Below are 12423 nucleotides of genomic sequence, written 5' to 3'. Positions count from 1 at the left end.
GGGAATACAAACATAGAAATGTTATGAATTAAATGCTTACATTTTTGTAATCTGTCTCTAAATGTTTGTATCTCAGGGGATAAGTTGCATGTTTAAGGGTATAATTCAAGATACATATATATATATATATAGACTCAGAGATTTAGTGTCTTGTGTTTTAGAAAATGAAATCTTTTTGAAATTTTGACAAAACACATATCGTTGGAAAGATCTGACAGTCAAGGTTCCATATTTGGTGACTGTTGTGTAATAGAAGTGATATTTTGAAAGAAAACCGTGGTAAAGTACCCAAACAAAATCTCACAGGAACCACAATTTTTTATAATATCAACTTCAAACTTGGAACATAACTTGGTTAGACATATTTTAACATATTTGATAAAATATTGTATATTACATTATCTTTACTGTAAACTTAAACTTCTATAACTTTTTCTGCTTTTTAAAAAAAAAATCTGTAAAAAAAAAAAAAAAAAAGGTCTGTATTCCAAAACGTTCAGGAACTACAACCATTTGTTCAAAAATAAGAGTCAAGTTTTGAGAAAAAAAAAAAAATTGAATTGAATTGAATTATTTGAGTCTCAATAAAATGGAAAATAGCAATAGATTCATTTTCTGATGTCTCTTTATGGTCTTGGCCTTTAGAGGCAAGATAATTCAAGGCAGTAACAATTTAAACAATGCATTTTATTTGTGACCTTATGTTCAGCTATTCTTTTTAATAGTTAACTTTTAACATTTTTTTATATTATACTATCAGTCATCATAAGAAATGGATTACTCACTAAGCTGATTACTCACTCACTAAAAACTCTCACAGATCATGTTTTCATCCCATTTTTAGTCTTATTTTGACGTAACAAAGTGGCTATAACTAAGTGTGTCACTTACTTTTTTAAATTAGTCTTGCCATTAAAGCCACTGTATTGTTCATTCAGACTGATCTGTGAATGTGTACAAACACAGGAGGCGGGATTTATTGCATGAACCAATCACAGTTGAACACAACCAATCATATCCAATCATATCACGATTGCCTCCTCTAATGTGACTTTCCCCTATTCATTTGCAATTACCCCCCACCAAACCCCCTGCAAGCTTTAGGGAGTCTGCTAAAACTCAATGGGCTCAGGGGCGCTGAGAGAGAAGTGGACTCTCCCTGTAACTTTACCTACTGGTGTCACTGTTGGACAATGATTTTTAAGAAAAATTAGTGATTTCTACACTTTTTTCAATGTTATATTTTGTAATACTTTCCCCAGATAGATAGATAGATGTGAGTCTGTGTGTGTGTGTGTGTGTGTGTGTGTGTTCCAGAATGTGCCTCATATGTGTTCCCATCTATGTCCTTGGAGAAGTACATTTTACCTGGCAATGTGCAAAAGGTACACACACATGCACACACCTGGGCTGGGTTGCGTGATGCCCAGATGGTGGCTGGCAGAAATGTGGTTGAAATGCTGAAGCCCAGGTGGCACAACAAACACAAACACAAACACACACACACACGCGCACACACACACACACACACACACACACACACACACACACACACACACACACACACACACACACACACTGCAGCAATTTGGGGCATGTTTTACAATACGGAGGCACAGAGTTGTCTTCACATACACATGCTATCCAGCTCTGCAGTTTTTGGTTACTTAATAAGCCATCAGATTCACTGAGTTTTGTGTCTGCATGTGGCTTCGTCTATGTGATTGTGTGTATGAAAGAGGCTTCACAGTGTAAATGAATGGCGTGTGTGGTTATTTCTTAGAGCACCGTCATGCCTCAAGTCATTAAGACTGCGGATATGCCATTTGTGTGTGTGTTAGAGAGTATGCAGCCTCATTAGTGCTATATGTAAATGAGCTGGCTCAAGTCCAGAGGGGTCACAGACACTACACAAAATAAAGACAGAAGATGGCACAAGTGTGTGTGTGTGTGTGTGTGTGTGTGTGTGTGCGCAAACTGATGCTCTTCAGTGTTTTTTGTGAGTGAGGTGTTTGTCAGCAGTGGCATTCAGATACTCAAGACAGCTCAGAGACAGAATAAACTATTGAAAATATGAAGGATACACAAACATTTTCTTTTTTGTTTTTCGTTTATTTTAGTGTAGCTTATTTTTTGTCTGTGAGGGTTTTAGCACCGTTTTCTTCCCTTGATTTTCTAGAATATTTCTGAATTATTTTTTTCAGTTTTTAATTGAGAGGTATTTTTCAAAGAATCGAATATAATTGAGAACTGTTCTTGTTTCAGTCTACCATACTAATATATAACCTTGGATTACAGAATTTCAACATAGACAGACTCACACTCACAGAATGTCTCTTTTCTCTCTATGTGTCTATTCAGGTCAGCGCATGATGTTTTTTTATTCTCTTACTTTATTTCCTCATTCACATCATTCCTTCTTTCTTTTCTACATCTGTTATGTGTGTGTTTATTTTCAGTTTTGGCCATGCATAAAAAGGGACATTATGTTTTTCCTTTAGGCCAGAGAGGAGGAGGGCGTTCCGCACCACAGCTTGTCCAAAGACACGCCCAGACTTGTCCTCAAGACAAACAGCGATGTGCTTGTAAGATATAAACCATTTAACACCCCAAAATTAGAGATGTAGAAACAGCATATGCATATTGATTAAGATGATTTAGATTTTAGAAAGACTGTGTGATTGTGACCATGTCTTAAAGTCTTAAGTCTTAATTCTGTCTTGTATGTTCTAAAATAGGTTTTGATATACCATATATACCATTACAGTATGAAAATTTTACATTATTTTTAAGATTTATGTCTAAACAAAAGCCTAAAATATCTAATATCACAAATTAGTTGATGTTGTACCTACAGTTAAAGTCAAAAGTTTACATACACCTTGCAGAATCTGCTAAATGTTAATCACTTTACTAAAATAAGAGGGATCATACAAAATGCATGTTATTTTTTTATTTAGTACTGACCTTGAATAAGATATTTCACATAAAAGAAATTTACATATAGTCCACAAGAGAATATAATAGTTAAATTTATAAAAATGACCCCATTCTAAAGTTTACATACACTTGATTCTTGATACTGTGTTGTTATCTGAATGAACCACAGCTGTGTTTTTTTGTATAGTTGTTTATGAGTCCCTTGTTTGTCCTGAATAGTTAAACTGCCTGCTGTTCTTTACAAAAACCCTTCAGGTCCCACAAATTCTGTGATTTTTCAGCATTTCCATGCATTTTGAACCATTTCCATCAATGACTGTATGTTTATAAGATCCATCGTTTCACATAGAGGTAAATTTATGGACTATTGCAGAAGGTTTAAAGGCTCACTGATGCTTCAGAAGGAAACAATGCATTAAGAGCTGGGGGTGAAAATCTGGGTAAATTTCATTTATTTTGTCTTCTCGGAAAAGTATCTTTTGTAGCTCCCGAAGGGCAATACAGAATCGAAAAAAAAAAAAAAAGATATTCAGGCAAAATACGAAAAAATGTACACATTTTCATTTTGTTCAAAAGTTTACACCCTTGGATCCTACTAGATCGTTTTTCCTTCTGGAACATCAGTGAGCATTTAAATCATCTGTAATAGTTGGGTGATGTGTCCTCAGTGTGAAAAGATGGATCTCAAAATCATAGAGTCATTGTTGGAAAGAGTTCAAATACACAAAAATGCTGAAAAACCACAGAATTTGTAGATCATTCAGGTAACAACACAGTATCTTGTGGACTATATGTAAACATATTCTATCCACCTCAGGTCAGTACTAAATAAAAAAATAACATGCATTTTGTATGATCCGTCTTATTTTGATAAAATGCAAGGTGTATGTAAACTTTTGACTTCAACTGCATATATATAACATAGTACAAGTTTTACATAACAAGTTTTATGAAATGTATTACTATTAATAAAAACCTAATCATTGTCAATTTTTTACAATGATGAGCCTTCTTATTTTGGTTGTTTTATTTTGGGGTGAAATATCACCCATAAATTCCTCCCTAAATTCTTAAAGACTTGGCACTTGATACAAGACTGGTCAAATCACACACCTGCACTGTTAACTAAAGACTAGATCATGAGATGTTCTGCTTATCTGCTTTATTAGCTGTAGAAACAGTTTGTTATGTCTTTCTGGCATTTCATATTTCATGTTTTTGTTTAAACATTGTCATTCTGCATTGAATGTTACTGTTTTCCACATGAATGGACAAGTGGGGTATGTGCATGTGTGAGTAGGTGTGTGCGCGTGTATGAAATCAGCATATGGCTGGTCGAGAACAGACACATTCTGGGGTCAGAGGGTGTGTGTGATGGGAAAAGAAAAGCATTAGCACAGAAACTTCCTCTCTAACGTTGAGTTGGCAGCCGTACGTTAGCAGGTAATTACAGTAAAGGAACGTACAGCTACTCGCAGCATGGTCACGGACATCGGCTTAACGGCCACAGCAGAAGTAAATGACAGTAATTACCTCTCAACCATGTTAGAGAGAGAGAGAGCGAAGCAAAATAAGAGTGAGTGAAAGATTAAGAGAAAGAGAGAGACAGTGGATTGAGAAAGAGAGAGAGCGACCGAGAGAGAAAAGAAGTCCATTAGGGTAATGTGCAGTAAAATTTCTCTTAGAGCGCCATGACTCGTTAAGTGGTCTCCATCTGTCTCGCTTTTTAAACTCAGGAAATATGAAAATCATTTATAATTGAGAATATCCAGGCACGCCTCGAGCTGGTTTGTGCATGTTAACTGGCATGGTCAGAGCTCCCGCATTTGAAACAGAGCGGAGGCTTCATTAGAAAATCACATTGATTTCATGAATGAGTGCTGTCTGTCAGCCGTATTTTCCTCCACATCATTCTGCGGCAGCCAGCTTCTTTCATATCAAACCAATTGAAGTAATGTGCTAAAGATTAGATGACTGATTCAAAATCAGATGTACATCCCTAATGAATCATATTCAACTCTTTTGATTTGTTCTAAATGGATTCTTATACTAAAAATGCATTTATTAATCAGTATTTTACAGTAAAATGATCTAAACATCCTTAAAGAAGCAAAAGTAATATAAAAAGACATATATACAGTTTAAGTCAAAAGTTTACATACACCTTGCAGAATCTGCAAAAGTTATTTTACCAAAATAAGAGGGATCATACAAAATGCATGTTTTTTTTTTTATTATTTAGTACTGACCTGAATAAAATATTAAACATAAAATATGTTTACATATAGTCCACAAAAGAAAATACCCTGTTCAAAAGTTTACATACACCTGTGTATGTAAACAAACAGCTGTGGATCATTCAGTTAACAACACAGTACTAAGAATCAAATATGAAAATGTTTTTATAAATTTAAGTATTATTTTCTCCTGTGGACTATATGTAAACGTCTTTTATGTGAAATACCTTTTTCAGGTCAGTACTAAATTTAAAAAAAAAAAAACGCATTTTGTATCCCTCTTATTTTGGTAAAATAATTAACATTTAGCAGATTCTAAACTTTTGACTTCAACTGTAAATTATATATATATATATATATATATATATATATATATAAATTATATTCTTTAAAAAGAAGTCTTATTTTATGCAGTTACCTAATGTAAGATGTGTAGGTTTTTTAAAGAGATAATGAAAATTCTGTCATTAATTACTCACCCTCATGTGGTTCTAAAACTGTATGACCTTCGTTCATATTCAGAACGCAAATTAAGATATTTTTAATGAAATCCGAGACTGACAGGGAACAGAAGAAGTAATTGAATAAAGTCGTTATTTTTGTTTTTGTTTTCACAAAAAAATTCTCATAGCTTCATAACATTACAGTTGAACCACTGATGTCACATGAACTGTTTTAATGATGTCCTTACTACCTTTCTGGGCCTTGAACATGTCAGCTGTGTTGCTGTCTATGCATGAGTTTGGAACAACATTAGGGTGAGTAATTAATGACAGAATTTTCATTTTTGGGTGAACTGGTTAAGAAAATACTTTAGGTCTTGGAAGTAGACTTGTGTTACCTTGCTGTGTGAATATGTATGCAAGTGTGTCTATTTCTAGCCAGCTTCTCTCTCTCTCTCTCTTTATCCGTGTGATGAATGTCCATCATTGACAGTAGTGGCATATGATAAATGCCTTCATTATCTTCAGTGGGATTCTGGCTTTGGCAGTCAATTCACTAGTCTTAAGAGAAATCTCTGTCTCTGCAGTCTGCTCAGGCAGGCCTGAGGCAAATCATATTCAGATTCAGATTCAAAAGCAGTATTGGCATTATAATCAAAGTTTTAAATTGCCAATGCATTAGTAAACAGTACACACTTTTGGACACAACACATATCAACAGAAGCACGTATTGGGCTTTGTAGCTATTGGATTTCCATTGTGTTCAGCTTGTGTGTAGATTAAGGTGTGTAAAAGTGTAAAACAGTATTTTAGCGTGAAGCGTGCCTCCTTTCTATGTTAATTTGGCTTATTATAGATACAAAAAATAATTATTATACCACAAGCTAGCACTCAACGAGTGATTCACAAAATGGAGAATTTCACAAATATTTGGCTGTGTTTGGACTATTATTGAATTTGCATAAATCTGTTAGCGAACTGGGAGCTAAAACAACTAAAACCGTGCATGCAAATAAACAACGGAATTCTTTCTTTGTGAATTCCCCCTTCTGTGTGCAGTTACTTGTGTTGCCAGGTCTGTCTTTGTCTACCTGTCTGTCTTTATGACAAGCCAATGTTTGCAAATCTCTTTCTATGTATTCTACTCGCCAGGCCTGAGGCAAATTTTCTGCACTCAACTATTTTGACTGACCTCCTCTCTGTAGAGTGACAGCCCTATCAGCCAAGACAGTTTTGTTGAGTGGTTGGACAGACAAAACTATCTTGGCAGAAAAAGTGTCAGAGAAAAAGAGCAAGACAGAGGCAGTGTTCAATCATTTAGTAGTATTTCTTTTTTATAGGATAGTTATGTCAATATTCAACTTTCTATGGTTTGGCCTGTCTACCTCCCCTGTTAAATTATTCTTTGTGTTAGCAGTACACATCATGTCCTTAATTACCCAGAGTTCCCCCTATGCTGTCTTACTCTTACATGCACACATAAACCACATTTTCTGTCTCACAGATATAAGCCCCTCGTTCCTGTCTATCTCAGTCTGTTGTCACTGTCTTTCTCAGTTAGTGTCACCTGCATACACACTCACAAACCACATGCATAATTGCCCCTTGAAGGGAAAACCTTTTAGTCGTGGCTGTCAGAGTTTGACCCTGCAGCTTGCCTTGGGCAGCTGACTCCTGACATCTTGTAATGAGTGTGTCTGTGTGTGAGGATGTATGTGTCAAAAATACGGAAAACCAATGTGTTAGGATGAGTTAGAGAACAATAATCAGAGAAACACGCTATAAACACCCCTTTTAGCATTATTAGATTTATTATTTTGTTACATTATTTGTATGGAACATTTATTTATTTTAAATGTTTAATTGCTTTATACATTTTTAAAATATATTTTTATATTATACTATTGTATTTTCATTATACACTATTATTTCTGAGAAAGATGATCATCTAAGAGCTCGATTTGATTTTAATATTTCATGACATAAACCACGTTTTTCTTTACACTTGGATTGTTATATTTTTTGCCAATTCTGTAATTCCCTAAAACCCTAATCTTACATAGATCTGACACTTTACACAACACACACATAATCTTCACACACTGTGTGTCATCAGGCTGTAAGTCCTAGAGAAGGACAGCCATACTCCTTTAATGACGTCTTAGTCCAGGGAGTGTGTTTGGATTAGAATTTGTATGCCTTGATATAGACATTGTGAAGAATTAAAGGGAGAGTTCACCCCCCCCCCCCCCAAAAAAAAATTCTGACATTAATTACTCACCCTCATGTCTTTCCAAACCCGTAATTAATGACAGAATATTAATTTTTGAGTAAACTATCCCTTTAAATCTCTAGTTTATGTTGTTCACTTTGCGATTGTTCATGTTACAGGTCTGCGATTGGTGCAAACACATCCGCCACACTAAGGAATACCTGGATTTCGGAGCGGGTGAACGACGGCTCCAGTTCTGCAGTGCAAAGTGTCTAAACCAGTATAAAATGGACATATTCTATAAAGAGACTCAGGCCGCACTACCAGGAGGGTTGTGTAACCCTCCACTCCCTACGAGTGATACGAAATCAGAGAGCGTGGCGGGTGTACAGCTCCTTACACCTGAGTCCTGGAGTGCGCCTCTAAGCGAGCTCCGCAGTCGCAAGGCACCTTCACCAGGGGGTCCCACTACTGTAGCCGGACCTTCTGGATCCACCTCGGGGTCACCATCTGAAACCGGAACTGTGTGTTCCTCATCGTCTTCATCATCCTCGTCATCATCATCTACGAAAATCCCTACACCACGGCCACACGAAAGCTCCGCGTTACCACCTCATCCACCACCTATCGCAGGTTTACATCCAGCTCTGGGTGTGCCACCCGGCAGCCCGCCGATGGTCATGACACCCCGTGGCCCAGTTCCCCTCCCTCTCTTTATGGAGCACCAGATGATGCACCAGATTCGCCCTCCGTTCCTACGTCCCCCAGGCAGCCCTCATTCCAATCCCATGATTCCTGGCATTGGGCCACCACCACCTCCTCGGACTTTGGGTCCTCCATCAAGCCCCATGCACCGCCCGCTCCTATCCCCCCACATACACCCATCCTCCACCCCGACCCTTTCTGGGAACCCTCCGGGTATGATGCCTCCTCATCCCGGTGGCCACATGCCAGGCTTGCCTTTCCCCCCAGTTAACATGATGCCAGCTGGACATATCCCAGTTCCACCCATTATGAATATTGGCATACCTTCTCTGGCCCCCTTAGTGCCACCACCAACATTATTAGTGCCCTATCCAGTGATTGTGCCATTACCAGTCCCCATACCTATTCCAGTGCCCATACCATTCAGTCCGCAAGCTTCTGGTGACCGTCCAGGAAATGATGGAATGCTTCCAAATGTTGCAAGGGAGCAGAGTGATTCAAAAGCACCGCCACCGTTTTCTCAAAGCACCTCCAGAGGGGAGGGGAGGGACTTTCAGCAAGCCCCTCCCACCTCAGATACACTTTCGCCAGGATTTTCCAAACCAACAGAGCAGGGCAGGACAAACGTGGCAGAGCTGATGGTTAAAACAGAAAACTCTGGTAACGGAAGCTCTGGACACTCCCACAAAGACACACCAGCAGATGGAGTTATTGATTTAACAACCAGTCGTCGCTCCCGACAACAGCTAGTTATCCAGAGGGCTGTAACCTGTGTGCAGGTAAAAGCAGAACCCGGGTTAAGCCCGCCACCTGCAGTTTTGAGTGAACCTGAGGTGAATGGGTCGCCCGGTACTAGCACAAGTACAATAGAAGATAACCATAGAGACAGTAATGCTGGAAGCCCATTGGCTGGTGTGGCTCTGCCTTGTGCCGACCCGTCCTACTGCAGCGGCACGCCGCCACTTTCCCAGCCAATCACATGCAGCGCCTCCACTGTTTCTAGCAACACCACCACAGCTAAAACTGAGCCTGGCTCTGCTACACCCTGCAATGTGATTGTTAATGGGAGCTGTAATGTGCCTCCAGCAGAGAGTTCGATCAGAACACCTCCACTAGAGCAGCGCCCTCTAGTGGACCCCTGTCGCAGGACTGCCGAGCCTGCGGGGGCCGATCTAGAAGGAGAGGACCTGAAAGAGAACAGCTGCTTGGCAACAGAAAGGGACTCAGCAGGTAAGAGAAGTTCAAATGACCAGTCTGCCATTACCGCAGTAACAGGGGAGGACAAACCTCAGAGCCCTGAAGATGCCCCATCTGGTGAGGACCATGCCTACGCTCTGCCCCTAATGCCCAAACCTGGCTGTGTCATTCAGCCCGTGCCCAAACCTGCTGACAAAACCGCTGCCATTTTGCCCTGTGGCTTGACAGCCCCATTAACAGGAACTGTTCCAATGGAAATGGAGCCTCCGCTGAAGAGAAGGTGTCTGCGTATCCGCAATCAGAACAAGTGAAATAGAGGACAGGTGAGAATCAGATTTTGTCAGCTTTCTTAGTCTTAAGATTTACTGTATGTCTGCCTTCACTCTAAATGCCTGTTCACACCAAGAACGATAACTATATTAGTGTCTAAACCAGCAGACAATATTGTATGTTTATTCTAAGCTCATACTCGTCGGCCACTTTAAATTCTTGAGCTCATTATAACAGGATTAATTCTTATTGGCTGCCAACGTTTTTATCCTCAATTAGCCAGAAAAAATGTTCTGAAATTGATTCCAAAGATATTGTTTCTCTGTGCCTTCAACATTACAGCTGTGGTGTGGATCTGCTATTCTTCAATATTGAGAATGATTTGTAGAACTATATTTTTGTTGTTAACTTTATAGTTATCATCCTTGGTGTGAAAAGGCCTTAAGATTGCATTAAGCACTATAAATGCTGTACATTTTCTGTGCTTAGTTGCACATTTGTATTAAAGAAATAGTTCTCACAAAAATAAAAATTATTTTCATTTACACACCCCCAGGTTGCACCAAACCTTCCAGGCTTCCTTTATTCTGTGAAACATGAATGAGTGCTTTGTCTCTCTTTTCTATACAATTAAATGTTGAACTAGTGCTTTCTAACTTCAAAAGGAAGGAAAAGCACTATAAAAGTATCATAAAAGTTCATATACTTCTATATAGCTCACTAATATACATATACTACTATTCTAATGTATAACGTTAACATTTTTGTTTAAAATATGTATTTGAATGATGCTCACCAATGTTGCATTTAAAATATGTGACAATGGACCACAAAACCAGTCATAAGTTTAATTTCATTTTCTGAAATCTGAATAAATAAGCTTTCCACTGATGGATGACTTGTTAGGACAAGACAATATTTGGCCGAGATACAACTATTTGAAAATATTAAATCTGAGGGTGCAAAAAAAGCAAAATATTGAGAAAATCACCTTTAAAAGTGGTTCAAATTAAGTTCTTAGCAATGCATATTACTAATCAAATTAAGTTTTGCTATATTTACGGTAGGAAATTTACAAAATATCTTCATGGAACATGATCTTTACCTAATATCCTAATGATTTTTTGCATAAAAGAAAAATAGATCATTTTGACCCATGCTACTTAAGTGGTTTTGTGGCCCAGGGTCACATATTTGATCGAAAATGCAGTAATATTGTGAAATATTATAATATTATTATATTACATATTATATTACAGACTTTATTTTCAGAATTCATTATGATCATTCAGAAATATGCTTTTTTGGTGCTCTAGAAACTTTCTATTATTAGCAATGTTGAAAACAGATGTGGTGCTTAATATTTTTGTGGAACCCGCGATACATTTTTTCAGGGTAATTTGATGAATAGAAAGTTCAGAAGAACAGTATTTATTTGAAATATAAATCTACAAATGTCTTTACTGCTGACTAAAAAACACATATCATTTTGTCATCAAGTCCTCATTGATTTGCCAGAATATTTTTTAAAAATTCTCCTTTGTTTATTTCACATAGAGAGGTTTGGAATGACATGAGGGTGAGTAAATGATAACAAAACCTTTGACTTTAGGGTGAACTATCCTTTTAATACTCTTATAACTCTTTAATTATTCCTGAATTGATGTTTTAGTCTCATGAATCATTCAAACTGATCAAAAAGACCAACAAGGCTGTATGCAATAATTTACTCATTACTCCTCTTTTATTTTTCCCACCTCTCTCTTATAGAAGTCAACATCTCACCAAAGGGATAAAGAGGACTGCACTGCAGCAGAGACCATCAGCTGTCCACAGATTTCATCCACAATCCAGCCAATCAAGACGTCAACCTTGTTTTCTCCACTTTTCTAAACCCACACAAACACGTTGTGACATAAAATGCACACAGATCATCTGGATTGGGCAGCAGTCTGCTCCGTCTCCACCCCTTTCGGCTAAACAAAGACTGACACAAAGTGTTAATCTGGGAAGTAGATCTGACGTGATGTTTGACCTTCAACTGCGACGTCTTCAGGCGTAGTCTGTTCTCAGTCTACTTGTTGATGAAAGAGATATTCCATTCGACCCCTCCATCCACAGCTTGTTGAGAAGACTACTTTCCCCCCTGCTGGTTGGAGGCGGCATTAAAGTGTACATATACAGATTTCCAAGAAGGCGGAGCTTCAGCCAAACACAATGGGTCTGCCAGGCTGCCAATCAGATGTGCTCATGAATAACTATAATTTGGAACAGGGCCAGTCAAATCCTGCCACAGATGGATGGACCAGTTTTCGCTTTGTGTGCGCATTCAAAGAAGCTCAGTTTAATCTGTGCATTTGGAGTCTGATGCTTCTGATTCAAAAAGACTAATACAGATGCAGAGCTGCTCTAAACGATG

At 38.1% G+C, this 12423-nt stretch overlaps 1 protein-coding gene across 1 annotated transcript in view; it reads left to right on the top strand.

The window, feature by feature from the left end:
• sobpa (sine oculis binding protein homolog (Drosophila) a) overlaps positions 1-10045 on the top strand; it is a 41951-nt gene extending 31906 nt beyond the window's left edge. Inside the window, exons 7-8 of the mRNA XM_073835285.1 lie at positions 2502-2585; positions 8012-10045. Coding sequence (XP_073691386.1) covers positions 2502-2585; positions 8012-10045 — 2118 coding nt within the window. The remainder of the gene's footprint in view (positions 1-2501; positions 2586-8011) is intronic.
• Positions 10046-12423: the final 2378 nt, after the last annotated feature.

This window comes from Garra rufa, chromosome 2, assembly GCF_049309525.1.
Source record: "Garra rufa chromosome 2, GarRuf1.0, whole genome shotgun sequence".
Taxonomy (NCBI): Eukaryota; Metazoa; Chordata; class Actinopteri; order Cypriniformes; family Cyprinidae; genus Garra; species Garra rufa.
The sequence above is the reverse complement of the archived record's forward strand: the minus strand, read 5'-3'. Positions and strand labels throughout refer to the sequence as shown.